Here is a 27,328-nt window from a genome sequence, read left to right on the forward strand (position 1 = left end):
GGCTCGGTACACACGACAATATTTATTAAACTAAACTAAACTAAAAGTATATACGCTGAGCTCCACTGCGCTATCGAATTCTCAGTCAAACACTTAAACAGATATTACCGTCGTCACCTCCTCAAGCATTGCAATAACGACACCAGTTCAAACAGAGGCACGGACATTACTCTCAGGATGGAATTTATTGCATCATTTATATTGAATGCAAACTTCATGTAACAATGTTGGAATTTCTGCATCAATGATTCTCCCAGAAGGTGTCAATGAAATTCACTTCTGGCCCATGGAACCCTCAATGCTGTGTGTCTAGAATGGATTAAAACTGGACTGTCGTAAGATTAATCTTCGATATGGAAGGACTCAGCAGACCAGACCAATAAACCAGAGGTACAAAAGAAACAACCAAACAAAGAGAGATGTTTCAATTTTATTTTAATAAAGAGTATGTTATCCTATTTGCCTTCTTTCTCGTGTGTGTTCGCTTCCCCCCAGATGTGTATAAAATACATGCAATGGTGCTCAGACTAAAAGGATTACAATGTCTGGTGCAGATTTTCTGGACTTCCCCTGGCCATTTTCACTGAAGTACTTGCATATAGCTTTTTCAAGTTCATCACAGTAGTTTATCCTGCCTCATATAATCCAATCAAAGTGTTTAGACCACGCTCACTTCAGCCTCAGGTTTTAGTTTTAGTTTCAGAGATACAGCGCGGAAACAGGCCCTTCGGCCCATCGGGTCCGCGCTGACCAGCAGCGATCCCTGGACATTACCACTACCCTACACACACTAGTGACAATTTTTACATTTACCAAGCCAATTAACCTACATACTTCAAAATGTGGGAGGAAACTGAAGATCTCGGAGAAAACCCACACAGGTCATGGGGAGAACGTACGAACTCCATACAGACAGCACCCGTAGTCGAGATTGAACCCGGGTCTCAGGTGCTGCAAGCGCTATAAGGCAGCAACTCTACCGATGTGACACCATAAGGTAGAGTGAGGTAACCTGGCATTTGGCACAAATAATTGAATTTGGAGAAGACAGTGCCACCCCAGCGAAACGCAGCTCAGGCCTCAGGTTTCCTGCTGTAACGCACCAAGCCAATCTGGTATCATCTAATTGGAATCTGTTGTGTAGAACGTTAATACTACAACATCCTGGAGGCTTGCTGGGCATTAATAAACTACCACGAAGAAGCTTACACTTCATCTGCTGTTATTTCTGAAACAGAATCAACCAAGCTAATCTATCTGGTTGCTTGCCTTAGTATTCTTCTTTGGACATAGAACAATACAGCACAAGATAAGGCCATTCAGCCCACAATGTCCATAAGACCATTGCTTATCTACCTGCACATAATCCATATCCCTCCATTCCCTACATATCCATGTGCCTATCCACGAGCTTCTTAAATGCCACTATTGTATCAGCCCCAACCACCACTCCTGCCAGTGCATTCCAGGCACTCACCGACCTCTGTGTAAAAAAAAATGGCCCCGCATATCTCCTTTAAACTTTGCCCCCTCACTTTAAAACTATACCCTCTAGTATTAGATCTTGCCATCCTGGTTCTGACTGTGCCTCTCATATTTCATATTTTAATAACTTCTCTGTTGTTATACACAATTAATACTGTGACACGTCAGTTTTGACTAAAACAAAGTCTTTATTAAACTTTGGCATGTTCGGCATGGGCTTTGTGGGCCAAAGGGCCAGTTCTTGTGATGTGTTGTTCTGTGTTCCGTGATCTAAGATGAGCCCCCTAGTGTTCTGGTTAAAGGGCCTGACCCACTGTACGAGGTAATTCAAGAGCTCTCCCGAATTTAAAAAAAAATCAAACTCGTGGTAAGCACGTAGAATGTACGTAGCGGGTACGTTGGAGCTCGGGACATCTCTTAGCTGCTCGTAACGCTAATGGCAGGTACTCGGGAAACGCGATAAGCTCGTGAAGACTCGTGAAGATTTTTCAACATGTTGAAAAATGTCCAAGAGAGCCCTGAATACCTATGAGCGGCTATTACCGTAATTCTCCAAGTTCGAATCAGGGGAAACTCGGGAGAACTCTTGAATTAGCTTGTACAGTGGGAAAGCCCCGTAACATTTACCGTCAATCGTCATGACTAATTTTTACTCTTTTTATATTTGCAAAATGTGGAGTGAAAATTGGCTAATTCTGTCTAAATCACAACACTGAGACACTGTGAAATTATGAAAGCCAAAATTAAAAAATGCAGCTTTCTTAGTCTTTTCATCTGTGGAATATTAGTTCAAATTCGATTTCATATTTTCCACGCAATGTTTGATCATTTTATTAGTCTTTCACATGTGGTTCTAATTGAGACCACATGCTGATTGTGAATCATTGGGAGAATTTTGAGCCTCTCTAATGGGTTATTTTTATTACGTGCAACCTGTGAGTTTATTGATAAGCAGTCCTTTTTTGTAACGTGACATGCAGATACAATATACTGGCTTCTCTAGCCATGGTCCAACCTGTCCTTGCCAACCGCCATGCCCCATCTATGCTAGTCCCACCTGTCTGTGTTTGGCCCATATCCCTCTAAACATTGTGTGTCGGAAGGAACTGCAGATGCTGGTTTACACCGAAGATAGGCACAAAATGCTGGAGCAACTCAGTGGGTCAGGCAGCATCTCTGGAGAAAAGGAATAGGTGACGTTTCGGATCGAGACCCTTCTTCAGACTGAAGAAGGGCCTCGACCTGAAACGTCGCCTATTCCTTTTCTCCAGAGATGTTGAGTGTCCCTCAAAACCTTTCCTATCCATGTAGCTGTCCAAATGTCATTAAACGCTGTCACAGTACCTGCCTCAACTACCTCGTCTGGCAGCTCATTCCATATACCCACCACTCACTGTGTGAAAAAGTTGCCCTTCGGGTTCCTATTACATCTTTCCCCTCTCATCTTAAATCTATGTCCCCAGGTTATTGACTCCCCTACCCTGGGACTCCAGGGTACCCTGACTCTGTTAATTCCCCCTATCTTTTTCCCCTTATGATTTTGTGCACCTCCATATAATATGGAGATTCGGAATTGACGGACGGATTCAGAACATTTAATCTTGCTGAGATTTGCCAGGATTTATGCTGCTGAATTGTGTCTGTCATTCTACACTTAGGATCTGTGATCCTATTGATTTCATTGGTGGTTACGGGACATGAGATAAAACATCAAAGCTGATGGGTTTCAGAGACAGACACAAAGTGCTGGCGTAACTCAGCGAGGTCAGACAGCATCTCTGGAGAAAAAGGACAGGTGATATTTCGGGTCGGGGTCATTCTTCAGATTGAAAGTAAGGTTTCTCTAAACTAAGATTGGTTTAAGAAGCAATTAGACAGGCACATGGAGAGGACAAGTTTATACTGTTGGGATATGGACCAAATGCAGGCAAGTGGGACTAGTGTAGATGTGACATGTTGGTCGATGTGGGCAAGTTAGGCCAAAGGCCCTGTCTCCACACTGTTTGACTACGAGTCTATATGTCCCAGGGAATTTGTACCATTAATTCTTCCATGCATTGCCCACACTCTTTTTTTATGTTTAAATGAATAGTCCACTAATATATCTCATGATATTTATTATCATGGAAAGGTTTGTTGATCATGTGCTCAGGTGACACTAAAGGGTATAATTCACAGTCAAAACACTTACTGCACTTAGATTAGATTACATTAGCTCGATTTTCATTTTTTATACATCCTTGTAAATGCTAATCTACTAATTTTTCAGTTTGAATACCTCATTATTCATTAACCTTTGCAGCCTCATCACTGATTGCAGAGATAAGGCTTCTCAACTGCTCAAATAATGGAAATTTAAACCAGTAATTTTGCAAATGAATTAATTGATGCTGCTGTGTTAGAAGGTACCGCAGATGCTGGTTTATATCAAAGATCGACACAAAATGCTGGAGTAACTCAGCAGGTCAGGCAGCATCTCTGGAGTAGAGGAATAGAGGGTTGAGACCCTTCATCAGATATTTATGTTGCTGTTCTGCAATGTACATTCTCATTGCAGTTGAGTTCTGCTTGTGGAACTCACCCTGAAAGACTCCCATTTTAATAACACTAACTAGACAATTTTATTGATCGATGTGCAAGGCCATCTGATCCCTGGCTGATGAACAAACACTGCAGATTCTCCGCCTCGCCTTCATTTTAGAAACTGCTCTGAGGTAAAAAGGAGAATTTCAAAGCAGGAAGCTAACTAAAGCACATTGGCGCAGCTGGTAGAGTTGCTGCCTCCCAGCAACTGACCTGGGCACGATCCCAACCACGGATGCTGTCTGTGGTGGCTTTTGCCCTTTCTTCCTATAACTGCGTGGGTTTCTTCTGGGAACTCAGGTTTCCTCCCATATCCCAAAAGGGTAATAAAAAGGAACTTCAGGTGCTGATTTATACCAAAGATAGACACAAAATGCGGCAGCATGCCAGATCCACTGAGTTACTCAGATGGGGATTTGTGAGATAATTGACATTTTTGCAAATTGCCCTCTAGTCTGTAGGAAATGCAATGGCATTGAACTAGTTTGAACAGGTGATCAATGGTCAGCAGGGACTCGGTGAGTCAAAGGGCCTGTTTCCATGCGGTATCTCTAAACTAAAACAAACTAACGAGTGTAAAAAAACAGTTCTGGCCTTGTTCGTAAAACTGACATAGAACTGACACAGAACTAGTGTGCAAAGGTGATCTATAGTCAGTGTACCCTCAGTTAGCCAGAGGGCCTGTTTCCATGCTGTATCTCCAAACTAAAACTAAACAATCAGAAATAAATTATTGTTTGAAGTTGAATTTATGTGTACCATAGAATTCAACCATTGGCCGAATTCTATCTTCAAGTTCTCTGGAGAGATTCACGTTATGTTATTTTGATCTGGAAGTGCATTAATTCTGAGAATCCTAATCCTGCGTGACTGACAGGCAGGGGCGGAAAACCCGGGGGTGCCAGAGGGGACACGCCCCCACCCTTCCCCCCCCCCCCCCACCCCCCCGTGGGGGACAACGCCCCCCAAGTTTTTGTGATCCAGATTTTAAAACCGGGTGAAATCTCTGCTTTCCGCGAGACAGTGGTGGTGGGAGTGATGATCGAGGGCGCTGAGTGGATGAGAGAGACGTCGGTCAGCAGGCAATGGGGGCGGGACATGATGATTCAGCGCGATGATTGGCGGAGGGAGGAATGGGGGGGTGGGACTGAGGATAGAGTGCGGTGATTGGAGGAGGGAGACGTGGCACAGACCTGCGCCTCATCCACAGCCAGGATCGATCCCGGCCTGCTCTCCGGCGCTGTCCCGAGTGCCCCCTCTCCCACGCGTGGCCAGAGAGGTCGGGAGTCAGACGCGAGCAGTGCCCCCAGGCCCACAGCCAGCGCAGAGAAGCAGCGCAAAACCCAGCTCAACTCTGCCTGTCCCACCAGGTGAACCTACAGCCCTCCCTGGACTTGCGGGAAATATGGCCAGCACAGAGAAGCAGCACTGGTGTCCCATCAGTCCAGACAGGGCTGTAGTTAATCCGGTGAGACAGGCAGAGTTGAACTGCATTTAGCGCTGGATTGAGCCTCCGAAGCCTCGCGCGTGTGTGTGTGTGTGAGTGTGCGCATGTCAAAAAATTGTGTCCCCCGGTCCCCTCCATGTTTTGATAGCGAGTTCCGCTCTTGATGACGGGTGCCGGCAAGTCGCCCAAAAAAATCGCCCTTCAGTGGGACAGGACCTTAAGTGTAATAAAGACTTATGCCGTGGTACATTAACTATCTGGACAATAAATTACACTTTTTCATCCTTTCTCAAGGGTGCGAGAGTTTTCGTTTTGTATAGCTTCCATGAATTTTCACTTGACAGGGAAGTGTTCTGAAATGGAGTGCTTCTTAAGTGGAATGTGAAGTTAAAATATTAATCAGAAGGGGAAACTGCTGTAGTTGGTGCTGGAAGTGCACAGCTACCTCCAATTCATGTAACAGTTCATGTCACCTTCAGCCAGACGTATTTAAAACTTTTGACCTGTGCTTTAGAGTTGCAAATTAGTGAAGCGAGCAGCATTGCAAAGTGATCAATCCATCTGAAGTGAGATTTTCCATCCCACTGGTCTGAAAAAAAGTAAGTCTTACATACTCACAGTGTCACCAATTAGACTTCCCCAAGAAGGTGCAACTTAAAGAGGACATGACTTGAGAATTAAGGGACAGAAGTTTAGGGGTAACATGAGGGGGAACTTCTTTACTCAGAGAGTGGTAGCTGTGTGGAATGAGCTTCCAGTGGAAGTGGTGGAGGCAGGTTCGATTTTATCATTTAAAAATAAATTGGATAGGTATATGGACGGGAAAGGAATGGAGGGTTATGGTCTGAGTGCAGGTAGATGGGACTAGGGGAGAATAAGTGTTCAGCACGGACTAGAAGGGCCGAGATTGCCTGTTTCCGTGCTGTAATTGTTATATGGTTAAAGAGCTAACACATTATCTGGTCCACACTAAGATGTACAAACTACTATGACCTCTAACAGAACCTCACACATGTGTCTTGATTGTTTTGTTCGTGGAGAACAGGATCACAGTCGCTCTCACAGTGGCACAGTGGTATTGCTGCCTAGAAACTCCAGAGACCCAGGTTCTATCCTGACTAAACAGAGTTTGCACGTTCTCCCTGTGAATGCATGGGTTTACTCTCGGTTCTCCGATTTCCTCCCTCTAAAGACGTACAGGTTTGTAAGTTAATTGGCTTTTGTAAATTGTAAATTGTCCCTATTGTGTAGAACAGTGTTAGTAAATGGTGTCTTCTTCTTGCGTATGGCGTGCACAGCCTAAAGTTGTAGAACAACTTGTTCTATTTGATCCTATTTGATTGTGCACACCAGGTTGATTGCATTCGTCGAAACAGGGTGGACCACATGAAGGTTGCAATCTCCCACCCCAGTAAATGGTGTGATCGCTGGTTGGTGTGGACCCGGTGGGCCAAAGGAGATCCACACTGTATCTCCAAAGTCTAAATCCAACAGGTAACAGGTACTTGCTCCTTTGGTGGAGAAGGGTAGGACTGCCAAAGGATAGCTAGAATGTTAACTATCACACCCTGGAGCTGGAAGTTGCCCAAAATTTGGAGATGAGGGAAAACGGTACATGGTAACTGCAGATAATTTACTATATAGGGGAACAGGTAACATCCTTTGAAAGCAGGATTGAGAATCTCATTTGCGAGGAATGAAAAGGTTCCAAAGGTGAGGAGTGAGGTGGGATGGTCCACTTGTCTTCCATTGGGACCAAAAGCTAGGAAAATGGAGGCAAGAGGTCCTATCTGGAAAGTGCTGTATGATTGACATTAAGATAAATAATGGGGCTTCAAGCTTTGTAAGTTTGTGATTACTTTTTGAGCCCTATGTAAAGAATGATGTGATAAGAAAATTAGGGATGTGATCACCTGAGTGAAAGGTAGATGGCGGTAAGAGGGGTTCCATTGCACAGCACATGGAGTCAGGATTCCAGCACCTGTGTTTCCTTCATGTCTAGTGTACATTCAGGCCAAGTTCCATATGATCTAGGCTGGTACCAGAGCTCCAGCAGAAAGGATAAACAGGGTGGTTTCAAGTGTATTGGCAATTTTTCAACGTTTCCAGTCCTCTTTTCCAGTTGCCATTAATACACAGGTACAGTAGGGGTGATCTTATGCAGACCCAATAGAACAGATCTTCCAGTCATAATTTCCAGTTTGGTTGGTTGTTTATTGAAGTAGTTGTACAAACAAAGTGATGAATGTACCAGGTTTTCCTAATTCTGCATGCAAGTTGTAGCTGGTTGCTCTGTCCCTGGTCTGCTGAGAACTGTATGCGCTCCCTACCTGTGCCTGCCCCTTCCTGTCCCCCTTGGCCCTTATATATACACCACCCTTTGCATCTAATGACCACCCCAAAGTGTCCAAAATAATACTGCAAGATATATCTAAGCAAAATAATATCATATGCCAACAATAAACAGAAATGGCTCCTACAGCAAGGACAACCTGAGTAAATGGGTCAGAAGGGAAAACTCAATGGGGAAAAAACTAGACCTCATGATGAATGAGAGAGTGAACGGTAGGCTAATTGTGTTCTGAACACCACAGGAAAAGGAAGGATAGAAACATAGAAACATAGAAATTAGGTGCAGGAGTAGGCCATTCGGCCCTTCGAGCCTGCACCGCCATTCAATATGATCATGGCTGATCATCCAACTCAGTATCCCGTACCTGCCTTCTCTCCATACCCTCTGATCCCCTTAGCCACAAGGGCCACATCTAACTCCACACCCTATGTTAAAGTAACCACACCCAGAAAGAGAAATAAACAATTGTATAAAATAAAATGAGAGCAGCAGAGAGTGGGGGCAAATTAAACTTAATTTACATAAATACATTGTGCAAAATGTGCAAATGTAAATTTAAAATACATTATGTTAAATAACGCATTTAAGGGCAAACTGCATGAACTGAAAGTGCTGTCGTACCTGTGGAGAATTACCCGGAGGTTGTATCATGACAACCATTTCTTAATCACAGGTGCAAGGCAGGCAAGTCAACAAAACAAAGACAGGACTTTATAAAATCTACTGAGTAGCTGGGGAAATGATAAAAGGAGGAATAGGCATGTAAAAACTTTCACAAGACCAAACAACAGAATGTGTAACTGAAAGATAAGAAATAGGAAAAAGAGTTGAGAGTGTGAATGAGTAGTAGAATCTGGGGGGAATTGATGACAATGTACATGAGCTCATCAATGCCTCGACCTTCTTAAAGGTTTGAGCAGATTTGGCATGAGGAATACTCTATGGAAATTCTACATGTGTACAGTAGAGAACAATAGTGATTGCATCATGGCTTTGTTGGGTAACTCAAATGCCCAAGAATGAAGGCAACGACTTTGGGTGTCTAGATTCAGAAACAAAGTTGTGTGAAAATACAGAGATGTTCTTGTAACTTGCATTGTGCAACCATTGTAAATATGTTATTCTGTGGAGTTAATTTGCTGTACCTAATATGTTGAAGTGTATATGGAATTGTTGCACTTGAAACTCTTCAATCGTCTGCTGTTATTGTTGTGCTCAAGAATTGTAAAATCTCAATATTATGAAGGAATTGCGGATGATGGTTTAAACCGAAGATAGACACAAAAAGCTGGAATAACTCAGCTGGACCAGCAGCATGTGCAGAGAAGGAATGGGTGGCATTTCGGGTCGAGACCCTTCTTCAGACTGGTCTCAATATATTTTGTGCACAGAGAGATAATTCCAGAATGTCTGCTTCTTGTGCTACCTAAAGACTTATTACATTACTATATTCTACTATAAACCCACTGACTCCCATGGCTATCTGGACTACACTTCTTCCCACCCTGCTTCCTGTAAGGACTCCATCCCGCATCTGCACCCAGGATGAGGTGTTCCAAACCAGGAAGATGTCCTCATTCTTTAGGGAACGGGGTTCCCCTCTTCGACTTTAGATGAGGCTCTCACCAGTGTCTCTTCTATACCCCATAACTCTGCTCACACTCCCCATTCCCCCACTCGTAACAAGGGCAGAGTCCCCCTTGTCCTCACCTTCCACCCTACCAGCCGTCACATACAACAGGTAATTCTCCGGCATTTTCGCCATCTCCAACGGTATCCCACCACTGGCCACATCTTCCCATCTCCTCCCCTTTCAGCTTTCTGCAGAGACCACTCCCTCTGTAACTCCCTGGTCAATTTGTCTCTTCCCACCCAAACCACCCCCTCCCCTGGCACTTTCCCTTGCAACCACAGGAAATGCTACACTTGTCACTTTACCTCTCCCCTTGACTCTATCCAAGGACCTAAGCAGTCTTTCCAGATGCGGCAGAGGTTCTCCTGCATCTCCCCCAACCTCATCTATTGTATCCGCTGCCCCAGGTGTCAGGTGCTCTACATCAGTGAGACCAAGCATAGGCTTGGCGATCGCTTCGCCCAACACCTTAGCTCAGTTTGCAATAACCAACCTGATCGCCTGGTGGCTCAGCACTTCAACTCCCCCTCCCATTCTGAATCCGACCTTTCTGTCCTGGGCCTCCTCCATGGCCAGAGAGAGTCCCAACATAAATTAGAGAAGCAGCACCTCATATTTTGCTTGGGTAGTTTACACCCCAGCGGTATGAATATTGACTTCTTCAATTTCAGGTAGTCCTTTCTTTCTCCCTCTTTCCCCTCCTCTTCCCAGCTCTCCCACGGCCCACTGTCTCCACCTCTTCCTTTCTTCTTCCTGCCCCCACCACCCCCACATCAGTCAGAAGAAGGGTCTTGACCCGAAACCGCACCTATTCCATCGGTCCATTGATGCTGCCTCGCCCGCTGAGTTTCTCCAGCATTTTTATCTACCTTTGATTATTCCATCATCTGAAGTTCCTTCTTAAATATTACATCTACATGTTCTCTCTCTGTGTAGCTCATTCAAAGTCACAACAGAATGATAAGAGCAGTATTTACGGTACTGGAAAGGATAACCTGAAGAACCAAGAATTTTCCAGCTTCAAGGTCATGATGATAATCTGACTGTGTTGTGCCTCAGAAATTTACTAAATTTCACTAAACTATCTTATCTGAGACTTCAAATGAGTTGCAGAAAATGTGGTGAGTAGAACCAATCTTAAATACGCCAATATAACATGTAATTCCGTGTTAAATTGAGAGGTATAATAGGTCAGGTTGAAAGCTGAAGTGTATTTTCTTCCTGTATGTTCTTTGAATTTATATCAAACTCAAAGTTAACTTTGAGCTAACACAAAAGGTCACAAAGTGCAGGAGTAGATCAGTAGGTCAGGCTGCATCCCCAGAGAACATGGATAGGTGATCGTTCTGGTTGAGACTCTTCTTCAGGTAGTTTTAAACTGATGGAGGGATCCAGTTGCATTTGGGAATGATGGTCATTGGATTTCCTACAGTCTCCCCTGTTGCAAAGGATTCTGCTATTAGTTAACAATTGTAGAATACTGGATTTATTGTTGAAAGAATTAGCCAACTTCAATTAACAGCTCAATTATTAATCCATTAATTTAATGGATTCTGGCTCTTGATTGTGCTTTCCTCATCTACAAGTAGTAATGGTGCTGGAGACTGAGATTTATAATTCTCATAAAGTCTATGTTTGGCTTGGCTGATTCAATGCAGTGGACAATCTAGTTAGTATTTACATAGCTATATATTCATTGGGGTACTTAAAACAGTTAAACAAATTTAATAATCATATGGGAATGGTTAAAGAAATAGCAATATTATACAGGCACACCAAAGACTATGTTCCTGAATCAAACCAGTACAAACATTAGACAGCAACATCAGGTATTTTTCACATTAGACAGGAGCAAGTTTGAGAAGGTAACACTAGGGATGGGTGTAAACCTCTGGTGGTCAGCATTACAGTGGCACTGACAAGACAACTGGAATATTGTGTAAAGTTGTTTGTCAGAAACAATATACTTGCTATGACAGGAATGCTGCAAAAGTCAGCAAATATCTGGGATGATGTAACTGCTCTATTAGAGATTGGCTTTGACTGGAACTAATGTGCAGGAAGGAACTGTAGATGCTGGTTTGCACCGAAGTTGGACACAAAATGCTGGAGTAACTCAGCGGGTCAGGCAGCATCTGAGAAGAAAAGGCATAGGTGATGTTTTGGGTGGAGACTCTGCTTCAGTCTGAAGAAGGATCTCGACCTGAAACGTCACCCATTCCTTTTTGCCAGAGATGCTGGCTGACTCGCTGAGTTACTCCAGCATTTTGTGTTAATGCCCCTGTCCCACTTAGGAAACCTGAACGGAAACGTTTGGAGACTTTGCGCCCCACCCAAGGTTTCCGTGCGGTTCCCAGAGGTTGCAGCTGGTTGCCGGAGGTTGCAGGTAGTGGAAGCAGGTTGGGAGACTGACAAAAACCTCCGGGAACCTCCGGGAACCGCACGGAAACCTTGGGTGGGGCGCAAAGTCTCCAGAGGTTTCCATTCAGGTTTCCTAAGTGGGACAGGGGCATAACTTTGACCGGAACTATGTTCAGTAGAGTTTAGAAGAACACTGGTCTTCCAAAGGTTGAATGATCGACTCGTGCTCCTATCATCATGTGGTTTAACGTTTGTATGTATCATTACATGTTGGTGTGTTACATCTGATCATCTGCCATTGTGGGATAAAATAAATGAATCCACGATGTCTCCTCAGAGGAGTGTTTTCAGGATTTTGAGTTCCTGGGCAGGTGAAGCATACAGATTGAATTGAAAGGTGAAGGAGAATATCAGAAAAAGTGTGGTACCCTTTGTTCTTGAGTGGAAACAAATGTCTGGAATCCTGGTGCAACTCCAAATCCCAGCTCATGTACAAATGGTGGCTCGGACTGAGTGTGCAGCTGTACTCTTATCCCTGCCTCAAACGTTGTGTCTTCTGTAAGAGAGAGAGAGGAAACAAGGAGAGCACTTAGTTAGAACTTACAACAATCTTACACCTGTTACACAAAAACGCTTCTCAGAATAGTATCCTGTGTGTAACCATTAGAGCTGTAAATTTCCCCTCTATCATGATGTGTTCCCAAAAATGTTCAATTCCCTTCACAGCTCCCCAGGAAATGTCAGAGGAGCAAAGTTTAAATGAGATGTGTAGGCTACGTTGTTTGCACTGAGGGTGTGGGATGCCTGGAACATGCTGCCAGGGGTGGTGATGGGGAAGATACAATAAGAGGCTATTAGATAGACATATGAATACGCAGGGGAGGATAAGGATCATGTGCAGGCAGATGAGATTAGTTTATCTTGGCATCAAGTGCAGCCCAGACATTGTGGGCAGAAGGACCTGTTCCTGTGCTGTACCGTTCGATATGTTCTAGTTGTAGAACCATCCAACACAGACATAGGCCCTTCTGCCCACCTTGTCCATGCTGGCTTTTTTGCCCATCTCCAATATTCTTCGAATATTGCACAGTTTATACCTGCGCATAGGATAATTTTGTGATTTGACTAAATAATGGCAAATTATTTTTATGTTACAAAATTCAAACCATGGCAATTGTAGTGAAACAGAATCTACCCACCAGCTCACGACATTCACATCATTATCAGTATTAACTAAACCACATATTGAAGACACTTTAGACTAGCTGAAACATTGGTTACCTGAAACATTACATTTGTTTATCACTCCAAAGAGACTGTCTAACCTATAAAGAGTTTCCAAAAGTTACTGCATGTAATTCAAATTTCCGCCATTAATAGTATTGTTGCAATATTCTGATTATAAGAGTAGGCTGAGGTTAGTGACTGCAACAATTGCACCAGCTCCTGATTCCCAGAAGCTTATCCATCACCATCACCATCACCATCATTAGGTTGTGAGTGTGATGCACTACTCTCCAATGACGACTCCAATAATATATTAGAAACTCTCTCATCCTCCAGGATAAAGCATCTCTAATGACTGGCCGCACAGTGTCATAGCGGTCTTACAGCGCCAGAGACCCGGGTTTGATTCTGACCTTGGGTGCTGTCTGTACAGAGTTTGTACGTTCTCCCTGTGACCGCATGGGGTTTTTTCCGGATATTTTGGTTTCCTCCCACTCTCCAAAAACCAACAGGTTCGTATGTTCATTGGCTTTTGCAAAATTGTAAATTGTCCCTTAGTGTGTAGGATAGTGCCAGAGTATGGGGTGATCACTGGTCAGCACAGATTCGGTGGGACGAAGGGCCTGTTTCCACATTGCACCTCTGCAAGTCTAAAAAGTAAAGGTGCCGACCCCAATAATTTTTGAGAAACTCTACACCCTCCAGGACAAAGCACTCTGCTAGGTCAGCATCCCAAGCACCTTATTAATCATTTATTCTCATCATTCTTTCACACCATGGCTGCAGAGTGCCTGAGCCACAGTAAAGACTGTGACCACTGCAAGTACTGCCTTCTTTGACAGTAGATAGATAGATAGATAGATAGATAGATAGATAGATAGATAGATCCTTTATTGTCATTCAGACCTTTCGGTCTGAACAAAATTATGTTGCCCGCAGTCATACACAGAATCAATAATAACAAAACATACAATAAACACAAATTAAACATCCACCACAGTGAGTTCACCAAGCACATCCTCACTGTGATGGAGGCAAAGTCTTAGTCTCCGTCTCTTCCCTCCTTGTTCTCCCTCTGCGCTGAGGCGATCGATCCAGGCCGAAGATGCCGCTCTCCAGTCCAGCGGACCTCCGTGGTGTTGTCACCGCCGCCGATAAGCCGGAACGCCGTCTCCGCCACAGCATCAGCTCCGGGCCGCCGCCCCAGCTCCAGGTCCCGCAGTCTCCGCTCCAGGCCGCCGCCCCAGCTCCAGGCCGCCCCCCCAGCTCCAGGTCCCGCAGTCTCCGCTCCAGGCCGCCACCCCAGCTCCAGGTCCCGCAGTTTCCGCTCCAGGTCCCGCAGTCTCCGCTCCGGGTCCCGCAGTCTCCGCTCCGGGCCGCTGCCCCAGTTCCGGGCCGCCGACCCAGCTCCGGGTCCCGCAGTCGCCGCTCCAGGTCCCGCAGTCTTCGCTCCGGGCCGCCGCCCCAGCTACGGGCAGCCGCCCCAGCTCCAGGCCGCTACCCCAGCTCCGGGTCCCGCAGTCTCAGCTCCGAGCCCCGCTGCATCAGCTCCAGGCCGCCGCCGAAAGCCAGAACGCCGCACCAGCAAGTCGGGCCACCGCTGCCTTAGCCCCGAAGACGGCCAGCCTCTCGTTGGTAAGTCTTGGCTGGCTCTGCCTCCGGAGCCTAGGGGTCGGTCGCAGGCCGCCAGCTCCGCCATTAGGCCTCAGCGCAGACGGAGGCAGAGAAGGGGGATACGACACAAAAAAGTCGCATTCCCCCGAAGGAAGAGACAGAGAACATGTTTCACCCCCTCTAACGCAACCCAACAAACTAAAACTTAACCAAAACAAGACAAAAAAAACAACAGAAAAAAGTGAAGACAGACGGACTGCAGGCGAGCCGCAGCTGTTAACAGCGCCGCCACTTCCGGGTACCCCCTAAAGCCTATTTCTCTGCTAGTCTGAAGGACAAGGCAAGCATGGTCTAGGGAACACAAGCCCTTGATCACGGAGCTGAAATGGCGATTCATTCTCTTTCCACAAAAGCTGCCCAACTTGCTGAGTTTTTCCAGCATTTTCTGTTTTTTTGTACCGCCATCATCTTGCAAGTTACACGCCATGGTGGTCAGAAATATATTGTCTCCATTATTGTTGAAGCTTGGAACACCCTGCTCGATAGCTGTGAGGAAGAAACCATGTTCCAAGTACTATAACGATTTACGGGGATTCCCTACACCATAGGACATAGATAGGACAGCATAAGGGCAGGCCCTTCAGCCCATAATGTCCATGCCGAACAAGATGCCATGTTAAACTAATCTCCTCTGCCTGCATGAGATCCTTATCTCTCCTTACCCAGCACATCTGTGTGCCCATTTAAACGCCTCTTAAACGTCACTATCTCATCTGGCTTCATCACCACATCTGGCAACGTGTTTAAGGCACCCACCACTCTGTAAAAGAATTGTCCTGTACATCTCCTTTAGATGTTGTCCCCCTCAGCTTAAAGCTATGTCCTTAGTCTTTCACATTTCCATCCTGGACTGTCTGTCCCATCAATGCCTCTCATAATCTTGTATACTTCTTTCAGATCTCTCCTCAAGCTCCTACATTCCAGAGAAAACAATTCAGGTTTCTCAAAGATTGGTAGAGATGGGCTTATGACCGTCCCGCCATCCCGGGTATTAACCTCGTGAACCTTAGCAGCACTCCCTCAATAGCAAGAATGTCCCTCTTCAAATTTGGAAACCAAAACTGCACACATTACTCCAGATGTGGCCCAACTACGGCCTGTACAACTGCAGAGGGACCTCTTTGCTCCTATGCTCAACTCCTCTTGTTATGAAGGCCAACATGTCATTCACTTTCTTCACTGCCTACTGTACCTGCATGCTTACTTTTATAGATTGATGAACAAGGACCCCCAGATCCTGTTGTACTTCCCCTTTCCCCAACTTGACACCATTCAGATAATAATCTACCTTCTGTTTTTGATACCAAAGATACCTCACATTTATCCACATTAAACTTAATCTGCAATGCATCTGCACACTCACCGAACCTGTCCAAGTCACCCTGCATTCTCGTAGCATCCTCCTCACAGATCACACGGCCACCCAGCTCTGTGCAATCTGCAAATTCGCTAATGTTACTTTTGAATCCCCTCATCTAAATCATTGATGTATATTGTAAATAGTTGCGGTCCCAGCACCGAGCCTTGCGGTACCCCACTAGTCACTGCCTGCCATTCTGAAAGGGACCTGTTAATCCCTACTCTTTGTTTCCTGTCTGCCAACCAATTTCCTATCCACGTCAGTACTTTACCCCCAATGCCATGTGTTCTAATTTTGCCCACTAATCTACCATGTGGGACCTTATCAAATGCTTTCTGAAAGTCCAGATACACTACATCCACTGGCTCTCCCTTGTCCATTTTCCTAGTTACATCCTCAAAAAATTCCAGAAGATTAATCAAGCATGATTTCCGCTTCATAAATCCAGGTTGACTCGAACCAATCCTGTTACTGCTATCCAAATGTGCGGCTATTTCATCTTTTATAATTGACTTCCCCACCACCGATGTCAGGTTAATTGGTCTATAAATATCTGTTTTCTCTCTCCCGCCTTTCTTAAAAAGTGGGATAACATTAGCTACCCTCCAATCCACAGGAACTGATCCTAAATATAGAACATTGGAAAATGATCACCAATGCATCCACGATTTCTATAGCCACTTCCTTAAGAACTCTGGAATTCAGACCATCAGGCCCTGGGGATTTATCAGCCTTCAGTCCCATCCGTCTACCCAACACCATATTCTGCCTAATGTGAATTTCCTTCAGTAAATTGAACGTGTGGCTGAGGAACTGGTGCACGGGGCAGGGATTTAGATTCTTAGATCACTGGGATCTGTTTTGGGGTAAGGGGGAACTGTACAAAAGGGACGGATTGCATCTTAACAGGTGTGGGACCAGCATTCTGGCAGGCAGGTTTGCCACTGCTACACGGGTGGTTTTAAACTGAATAAGGGGGGTGGGGTGTCAAATGGGATAGTGGAGGATGGAGTTAAAGGGAAAGGGTTTCTTAAATGTGTGAGCATAGAGACAGAGGGGTGTAAAATGAGGGTAGAAGCAATAGGTAGCAAGGTGAAAAGTAAAAGTAGCAGGCAGACAAAACCAGGGCAAAAATCAGAAAGGGCCACATTTCAACATAATTGTATAAGGGGTAAGAGTGTTGTAAAAACAAGCCTGAAGGCTTTGTGTCTCAATGCAAGGACCATTCATAATAAGGTGGATGAGTTGAATGTGCAGATAGCTATTAATGACTATGATATAGTTGGGATCACGGAGACACGGCTCCAGGGTGACCAAGGCTGGGAGCTGAACATCCAGGGATATTCAATATTCAGGAGGGATAGAGAGAAAGGAAAAGGAGGTGGGGTAGCGTTGCTGGTTAGAGAGGAGATTAACGCAATGGAAAGGAAGGACATTAGTTTGGAGGATGTGGAATCGGTATGGGTAGAGCTGCGAAACACTAAGGGGCAGAAAACGCTGGTGGGTGTTGTGTACAGGCCACCTAACAGTAGTAGTGAAGTTGGAGATGGTATCAAACAGGAAATTAGAAATGCGTACGACAAAGACAAAACCGTTATAATGGGTGACTTCAATCTACATATAGATTGGGTGAATCAAATTGGCAGGGGTGCTGAGGAAGAGGATTTCTTGGAATGTATGCGGGATAGTTATCTAAATCAACATGTGGAGGAACCAACGAGAGAGCAGGCTATTTTAGACTGGGTATTGAGTAATGAGGAAGGGTTAGTTAGCAGTCTTGTTGTACGTGCCCCCTTGGGCAAGAGTGACCATAATATGGTTGAGTTCTTCATTAGGATGGAGAGTGACATTGTTAATTCAGAAATGGTTCTGAACTTAAAGAAAGGTAACTTTGAGGGTATGAGACGGGAATTGGCCAAGATTGACTGGCAATTAATTCTAAAAGGGTTGACGGTGGATATGCAATGGAAGACATTTAAAGACTGCATGGATGAACTACAAAAATTGTTCATCCCAGTTTGGCAAAAGAATAAATCAGGGAAGGTAGTGCATCCGTGGATAACAAGGGAAATCAGGGATAGTATCAAAGCGAAGGATGATGCGTACAAATTAGCCAGAAAAAGCAGCATGCCGGAGGACTGGGAGAAATTCAGAGACCAGCAGAGGAGGACAAAGGGCTTAATTAGGAAAGGAAAAATAGATTATGAAAGAAAACTGGCAGGGAACATAAAAACTGACTGCAAAAGTTTTTATAGATATGTGAAAAGAAAGAGATTAGTTAAAACAAATGTAGGTCCCTTGCAGTCAGAAACAGGTGAGTTGATCATGGGGAACAAGGATATGGCGGACCAATTTAATAACTACTTTGGTTCCGTCTTCACTAAGGAAGACATAAATAATCTGCCGGAAATAGCAGGGGACCGCGGGTCAAAGGAGTTGGAGGAATTGAGTGAAATCCAGGTTAGCCGGGAAGTGGTGTTGGGTAAATTGAATGGATTAAAGGCCGATAAATCCCCAGGGCCAGATAGGCTGCATCCCAGAGTACTTAAGGAAGTAGCTCCAGAAATAGTGGATGCATTAGTAATAATCTTTCAAAACTCTTTAGATTCTGGAGTAGTTCCTGAGGATTGGCGGGTAGCAAACGTAACCCCACTTTTTAAGAAGGGAGGGAGAGAGAAAACGGGGAATTACAGACCAGTTAGTCTAACATCAGTAGTGGGGAAACTGCTAGAGTCAGTTATTAAAGATGGGATAGCAGCACATTTGGAAAGTGGTGAAATCATTGGACAAAGTCAGCATGGATTTACAAAAGGTAAATCATGTCTGACGAATCTTATAGAATTTTTCGAGGATGTAACTAGTAGCGTGGATAGGGGAGAACCAGTGGATGTGGTGTATCTGGACTTCCAGAAGGCTTTCGACAAGGTCCCACATAAGAGATTAGTATACAAACTTAAAGCACACGACATTGGGGGTTCAGTATTGATGTGGATAGAGAACTGGCTGGCAAACAGGAAGCAAAGAGTAGGAGTAAACGGGTCCTTTTCACAATGGCAGGCAGTGACTAGTGGGGTACCGCAAGGCTCAGTGCTGGGACCCCAGCTATTTACAATATATATTAATGATCTGGATGAGGGAATTGAAGGCAATATCTCCAAGTTTGCGGATGACACTAAGCTGGGGGGCAGTGTTAGCTGTGAGGAGGATGCTAGGAGACTGCAAGGTGACTTGGATAGGCTGGGTGAGTGGGCAAATGTTTGGCAGATGCAGTATAATGTGGATAAATGTGAGGTTATCCATTTTGGTGGCAAAAACAGGAAAGCAGACTATTATCTAAATGGTGGCCGACTAGGAAAAGGGGAGATGCAGCGAGACCTGGGTGTCATGGTACACCAGTCATTGAAAGTGGGCATGCAGGTGCAGCAGGCAGTGAAGAAAGCGAATGGTATGTTAGCTTTCATAGCAAAAGGATTTGAGTATAGGAGCAGGGAGGTTCTACTGCAGTTGTACAGGGTCTTGGTGAGACCACACCTGGAGTATTGCGTACAGTTTTGGTCTCCAAATCTGAGGAAGGACATTATTGCCATAGAGGGAGTGCAGAGAAGGTTCACCAGACTGATTCCTGGGATGTCAGGACTGTCTTATGAAGAAAGACTGGATAGACTTGGTTTATACTCTCTAGAATTTAGGAGATTGAGAGGGGATCTTATAGAAACTTACAAAATTCTTAAGGGGTTGGACAGGCTAGATGCAGGAAGATTGCTCCCGATGTTGGGGAAGTCCAGGACAAGGGGTAACAGCTTAAGGATAAGGGGGAAATCCTTTAAAACCGAGATGAGAAGAACTTTTTTCACACAGAGAGTGGTGAATCTCTGGAACTCTCTGCCACAGAGGGTAGTCGAGGCCAGTTCATTGGCTATATTTAAGAGGGAGTTAGATGTGGCCCTTGTGGCTAAGGGGATCAGAGGGTATGGAGAGAAGGCAGGTACAGGATACTGAGTTGGATGATCAGCCATGATCATATTGAATGGCGGTGCAGGCTCGAAGGGCCGAATGGCCTACTCCTGCACCTCATTTCTATGTTTCTATGTTTCTATGTACCTCTGTCACCCTATGGTCACTAATACATCAGGGAGATTGTTTGTGTATTCCTTAATGAAGACGGATCCAAAGTACCTGTTCAACTCGTCTGCCATTTCCTTGTTCCCCCATAATAAATTATAATAAGAAAGAGGTCATTGTTTTACACTAAGAATTTTTCAGTTTTGCAAAACTTTATTGCTGCTCTGTTTAGTATTAAAGTCCGTAACTGCAAATCGCTGCTGAGGTCTGAGGAAGTCACTTCACAGTATGTTCTGTCCACTGTAACGAGGGTCAGCAGCGAACCTCCCCAGGGGCTGACGTGTGGATGCAGGCGTGGATGCAGAGCAACAAATAATAATCTCCAACAATGGGTAGCACCCTTGAGGAAAGTGTCTGCTGCACGCTCCATGTTAATTAGATGTACTGAATTACAGAGCTTCCATAATAATACAAAATGGTTTTCTGCAGCTTTTAATTAGCTGGTCTAAATATTTAATTTGGTATTTTGTATTCTCTCCACAGGGCAAAGTGGTAACAAGACTTGAGCAGAGCTACGCTCTATTTATTCAGTGTGCACTTGCATCATTTTCAACTGCTTCACTGATACAGGGAATATGCAGCCATCTCCAATCAACCAGGGACCCCATGCATGTCTTGAATTCATTCTTCCCCATCTGTTCCGTTCACTCAGTGTCCTTTCCTGGGGACGTTGAGATGGCAGCATCATTGGTTATGTTTGTTTAAACAGAGACATTTTTAAAGCGCAATGGGCTAGAAAATTATTTGCACACAAAGTTGAGGGATTCAGTCAGAAATCGGATGAAGACTTTCTGCATCGTTCTTGCAGGTTCGTGCTGGGTTCCCCCTGTGCACGATACACATGCGCCTGTCACTGCCCATCTGTGGGATCAGACCGAAAGGCAAATTGAATGCAGCATCTGCCATGATACAAACCTGGCTGGATTTAAAAACAAGAAAATGTCCAGGAAGTCCTTACATTCTGAGGTTTGAAATGGCACTATCACAATGGTAGGGAAAGCAAGGATGTCTACTGCTGGAGTTGGGTATGAGGGACATGGGAAGGGGACAGAAAGGGTCATCTGCATCTTGTCAAACACATTTGATTGTACCGTTGACCCTGTGTTAACATACATATGACAAATAAAACTGAACTGAACTGAACTGAACTATATCTGCCTTAAAAATATCCACTGACTTGGCCTCCACAGCCTTGCCTTCGGTGGGAAAGAATTCCACAGATTCACCACCCTCTGACTAAAGAAATTTCTCCTCATCTTCCTAGAATTCTGAGGCTGTGACCTCTAGTCCTAGACTCTCCCACTAGTGGAAACATCCTCTCCACATCCACTCTATCCAAGGTTTGTGAGGGGGGGAATGCCACTGAGTTACTCCAGTACTTTGCATCTTTTTTTTGTAAACTAGTACCTGCAGTTCATTGTATCTTCTTTAAAAATAATGATGTGTCGTCTCTTTAAAGAATAGCAGCACGTCACCAGATAGAGGAGCAGAATCACACCAGAAATGTGAATGAAAAATCTGGGTGGAGATGAATATGATTTTCTAACAGATGTTCGTGCCAGTAACTGAAGATGAATGTGAATTTAAAGGATCATGAATTTAGACTTTACTTGTAGTTCCTCAAGCTGTTTAGTAGAGCCATAAGATGACTTTGTGATTTTATGTTTGTGGAATGATACTTGTGATATGTGTCCCCATATTTGTGCAGCACATGAAACCCTAGATAGCTCTGATCAAATTGCATAACTGCCCTTACCAGCAGCTCTCAGAAGGGCTTTGGGCCAATGAAGAGATCACATATGGGTAAATTAATTTGAGGATCATTATTCCAAAAGCTACACAGGGACGTAAAATTAAAATGAATACTTAGACTGAGAGCTGTAGTTGGAGTAAGAAGTTGGGCTGAGAATAATGCTGAACCGATCTATTTATTCAAGCATGAAATACATCGTTAACATGTCCACAGGTCACACTGGAAATGGCCCAAAAACTTCTAAATGGAGTTGGTAAATAATACAAATATTTCTTTGTGCCATACTTGTGTTCTGCCAACAGAATGCTTGTAAATATTGAATATTATTTCTAAAATTATATTGTGTATACAGTTAAAGGTAAAGACTTAAAGGGTGGCATGGTGGCGCATCGGTAGAAATACTGCCTCACAGCGTCAGAGACCCAGGTTCGATCCTGATTACGCGTGCTTGTCTGTACTGAGTTTGCACGTTCTCCCCGTGACCGGTGTGCGTTTTCTCCCAGATCTTCGGTTTCCTCCCACACTCCAAAGATGTACAGGTTCGTAGGTTAATTGGCTTGGTATAAATGTAAAATTGTCCCTAGAGTGTGTCGGGTAGTGTAATGCCCCTGTCCCACTTAGGACACCTGAACCCGGAGGTTTTTGTCAGTCTCCCTACCTGCTTCCACTACCTGCAACCTCCGGCAACTACCTGCAACCTCCGGGAACCGCATGGAAACCTTGGGTGGGGCGCAAAGTCTCCAGAGGTTTCCGTTCAGGTTTCCTAAGTGGGACAGGGGCATAAGCGTGCAGGGATCGCTGGTCGTTGCGGACTCGGTGAGCTAAACTAAACTAAACTAAACTAAAACTTTCAAAGGAAATTAATTGCTGCTACTGTGGTGAGATTCCTTTTGTATTTTGAAGGCTTGGGTTAAATAACTGATTCAGGAGAAAGATGGACATCCATTTTCAGATCAGGTCAGATTATTTATTGTCTTCTACACCAGGGTGCAACATTACTAATTCACATGATGCTCACTGAGCTAATAATATACATCAGCAATGATTAATACAAAATAAATACAACAAAACCAGTGTAAAACAGCAGGGTGATGCAACCACAATGGGAAAGTTGCATTTTGCAACATACCCATAATTAACTTTGCAATTGTGCAAAATAAACACGTTTCATGACAGCAAAATATCGCAAAACAATATGTGAAGAATAACTTGCTAACTATCTTGATCATAATCCCCATAAGAGTTAGGATGATCTGGTGGTGACGTGTGAGCTGCAAAACATTGAAACTACCTTATCTTTATAATTAGAAGAGAAATATTGTGTTACTGGGACATCATAGTCTCTCCTCAGTGACACGTTGTCAAAACATTTGCTTCTGACCATTCATGCCCGACATCACAAGAGTTTCAGGATTAATCTTTGTGAATGACACCTTCTTGTCCCGAAGCAAATGTTAACGAAGAGCACACAATGCTCTGTTGTCAACGTGATATAACACGCTGCATTCCCTCCAGTTGCTGCTGCAAATGAAAGCTTTAATAATTTATCCCTTTTCAGAGGGATAAATTATTTCCCTTGTTAGCTCCGCGGGCATCGTGTGAACTAGTAATATTTAAGCACCAGAATAATATTATGTAAGATTCACATTACAGTCAGCTTAGAATAGCTCTCCCATTGTGAAACTTTCTTCGGTAAATTAAAATTGTTGCATATATTTAATAGACAAAGTCGAAGTGCTGGTGTAACTCAGCAGTTCATAGAGTCATAGAGTCTTACAGCGGGGAAACAGGCCCTTCGTCCCAACTTGCCCACACTGGCCAATATGTTCCATCTACACTGGTCCCACAGAGGTCAGGCAGCGTCTGTGGAGGGAATGGACAGGCGACATTTTTGGTCGGGACCTTTCTTAAGATTGACTGTAGTAGGGGGGGAGAAAGCTGGAAAAGAGTTTGTGTGCAGGTGAAAGCCTGGCAAGTGATAGGTAGGTGCAGGCAAAGGGCGGTTGGCAGATGAGTGAAGTATGTGATAGTAGTTGGAAATCCTTTTGTTTCTCCTTTTCAAAAAAAAGGGCGTCGGATAAGGAGAGAAGTAAAATGTACAGCCATGGCAAGAGATATATAGGTGGAAGGGGACAGGTGGAGGGGAGAGCAAAAGGGACCTGATAGTTGGAGATATGGTGTGGTTTGGGGGGTGGAGACACATAGGAGAGGGGGTGTCCACCCACTCTTCTCTTACCTAGTTTCCTCATCTCCACTACAATCCGTCTGAAGTAAGGTCCTGATTTGAAACATCGCCTATCCATTCCCTCCACAGGCGCTGCCTGATCAGATAAGTTACTCCAGCACTTTGTGTTTTGCTCACGATTCCAGCCACTGCATTCATAGAAACATAGAAACATAGAAAATAGGTGCAGGAGTAGGCCATTCGGCCCTTCGAGCCTGCACCGCCATTCAATATGATCATGGCTGATCATCCAACTCAGTATCCTGTACCTGCCTTCTCTCCATACCCCTGATCCCTTTAGCCACAAGGGCCATATCTAACTTAAATATAGCCAATGAACTGGCCTCAACTACCTTCTGTGGCAGAGAATTCCACAGATTCACCACTCTCTGTGTGAAAAATGATTTTCTCATCTCGATCCTAAAAGACTTCCCCCTTATCCTTAAACTGTGACCCCTTGTTCTGGACTTCCCTAACATCGGGTACAATCTTCTTGCATCTAGCCTGTCCAACCCCTTAAGAATTTTGTAAGTTTCTATAAGATCCCCCCTCAATCTTCTAAATTCTAGCGAGTACAAGCCGAGTCTATCCAGTCTTTCTTCATATGAAAGTCCTGCCATCCCAGGAAACAGTCTGGTGAACCTTCTCCGTACTCCCTCTACGGCAAGAATGTCTTTCCTCAGATTACAAGACTAAAACTGTACACAATACTCCAGGTGTGGTCTCACCAAGGCCCTGTACAATTGCAGTAGAACCTCCCTGCTCCTATACTCAAATCCTTTTGCTATGAATGCTAACATACCATTCGCTTTCTTCACTGCCTGCTGCACCTGCATGCCTACTTACAATGACTGGTGTACCATGACACCCAGGTCTCGTTGCATCTCCCCTTTTCCTAATCGGCCACCATTCAGATAATAGTTTACTTTCCTGTTCCCAAAGTGGATAACCTCACATTTATCCACATTATATTGCATCTGCCATGTATTTGCCCACTCACCCAACCTCCCCAAGTCACCTTGCAGCCTCCTAGCATCTTCCTCACAGCTAACACTGCCCCCCAGCTTCGTGTCATCTGCAAACTTGGAGATGTTTCATTCAATTCCCTCGTCCAAATCATTAATATATATTGTAAATAGCTGGGATCCCAGCACTGAGCCTTGCGGTACCCCACTAGTCACTGCCTGCCATTCTGAAAAGGACCCGTTTACTCCTACTCTTTGCTTCCTGTCTGCCAGCCACTTCTCTATCCACATCAATACCGAACCCCCAATACCGTGTGCTTTAAGTTTGCATATTAATCTCTTATGTGGGACCTTGTCGAAAGCCTTCTGAAAGTCCAGATATAACACATCCCTGGTTCTCCCTTATCTACTCTACAAGTTACATCCTCGAAAAATTCTATAAGATTCATCAGACATGATTTACCTTTCATAAATCCATGCTGACTTTGTCCAATGATTTCACCACTTTCCAAATGTGCTGCTATCCAACCTTTAATAACTGACTCTCGCATTTTCCCCACTACCGATGTTAGACTAACTGGTCTGTAATTCCCCGTTTTCTCTCTCCCTCCCTTTTTAAAAATTGGGGATACATTAGCTACCCTCCAATCTTCAGGAACTACTCCAGAATCTAAAGAGTTTTGAAAAATTATCACTAATGCATCCACTATTTCTGGGGCTACTTCCTTAGGAACTCTGGGATGCAGCCTATCTGGCCCTGGGGATTTATGGGCCTATAATCCATTCAATTTACCTAACACCACTTCCCCACTAACCTGGATTTCACTCAGTCCCTCCATCTCATTTGACCCCCGGTCCCCTGCTATTTCCGGCAGATTATTTATGTCTTCCTTAGTGAAGAAGTAGTTATTCAATTGGTCTGCCATGTCCTTGTTCCCCATGATCAATTCCCTTCCATCAATGTCTGTTTATTACTTTTGATTTTGATTCCTCTAATTTCAAGTAACCATTGCATTCTCTCTCTCTCCCCCCATCCCCGCCCTAGTCATCCTGCCAGTTGCACTGTTCGTATCCCTTCGTCATCACCTCCTCCACAACCAACAATGGACCATTGTGAGCTCCTTGACTATCGGTGCTGGTTCTGATTTGTTCTGTACCTTTTCATACCTCTAGTTTCCCTCTCCCCTGATTATCTCTCTGGAGAATTGTCTCGACCCAAAAGGTCATCTATTCCTTTTCTTCAGAGATGCTGCATGTCCTAATGAGTTGTTCCAGCGTTTGAGTTGTTCCAGCGTTTTGTGTTTATCTTCAGTGTAAACCAGCATCTGCAGTTCCTTGATAGACAAAAGTGCTGGAGAAACTCAGCGGGTGCGGCAGCATCTATGGAGCGAAGGAAATAGGCAACGTTTCGGGCGGAAACCCTTCTTCACTGCACCTCCATTGACCCCTCTGTCAAGCTTCTCAAGTTTGCGGACGACACAATCCTGATTGGACTGATCCAGGATGGGGAGGAATCTGCCTACAGACAGGAAGTGACACAGCTGGCGTCCTGGTGCCATCGCAACAACCTGGAGCTCAATGTTCTTAAGACAGTGGAATTGATTGTAGACTTTAGGAGAGCTCCCCCTCCCCTCACCACACTCACCATTAACAACACCAGTCACATTTGTGGAGTCTTTTAAGTTCCTGGGAACCATCATCTCCAAGGACCTTAAATAGGGGGCCACCATCGATTCCACAGTCAAAAAGGCACAACAGAGGATTTACTTCCTGCGACTGCTGAAGAAGCACAATCTGCAATGATGGTCCAATACTATATGGCCATCGTAGAGTCTGTCCTCACCTTCTCCATCATGGTCTGGTGTGGCTCAGCCACCAAGCACGACATCCGGAGTCTGCAGCGAATTGTCCGATCAGCTGAGAAGGTTATTGGCTGCAAGCTTCTCCCCTTGTACACTGCAGGGGCCAGGAAGCGAGCGGGTAAGATAATCTCTGACCCCTCTCACCCTGGCCACAAACTCTTTGAATCACTTCCCCCTGGAAGGCGACTCCGGACTGTCAAAGCTGCCACAGTCTGACATAAAAACTGCTTTTTTCCACGAGTAGTAGCTCTACTCAATAACCAAAAACATGTAACCTCC

The 27,328-nt window shown here is 44.6% G+C and overlaps 1 protein-coding gene across 1 annotated transcript in view; it reads right to left on the bottom strand.

The window, feature by feature from the left end:
* The window catches only part of LOC116982065 (acid-sensing ion channel 2-like), a 441,144-nt gene that overhangs the window by 76,941 nt on the left and 336,875 nt on the right, over positions 1-27,328 (bottom strand). Inside the window, exon 3 of the mRNA XM_033035350.1 lies at positions 12,291-12,418. Coding sequence (XP_032891241.1) covers positions 12,291-12,418 — 128 coding nt within the window. The remainder of the gene's footprint in view (positions 1-12,290; positions 12,419-27,328) is intronic.

Source organism: Amblyraja radiata, chromosome 16 (genome assembly GCF_010909765.2).
Source record: "Amblyraja radiata isolate CabotCenter1 chromosome 16, sAmbRad1.1.pri, whole genome shotgun sequence".
Taxonomy (NCBI): domain Eukaryota; kingdom Metazoa; phylum Chordata; class Chondrichthyes; order Rajiformes; family Rajidae; genus Amblyraja; species Amblyraja radiata.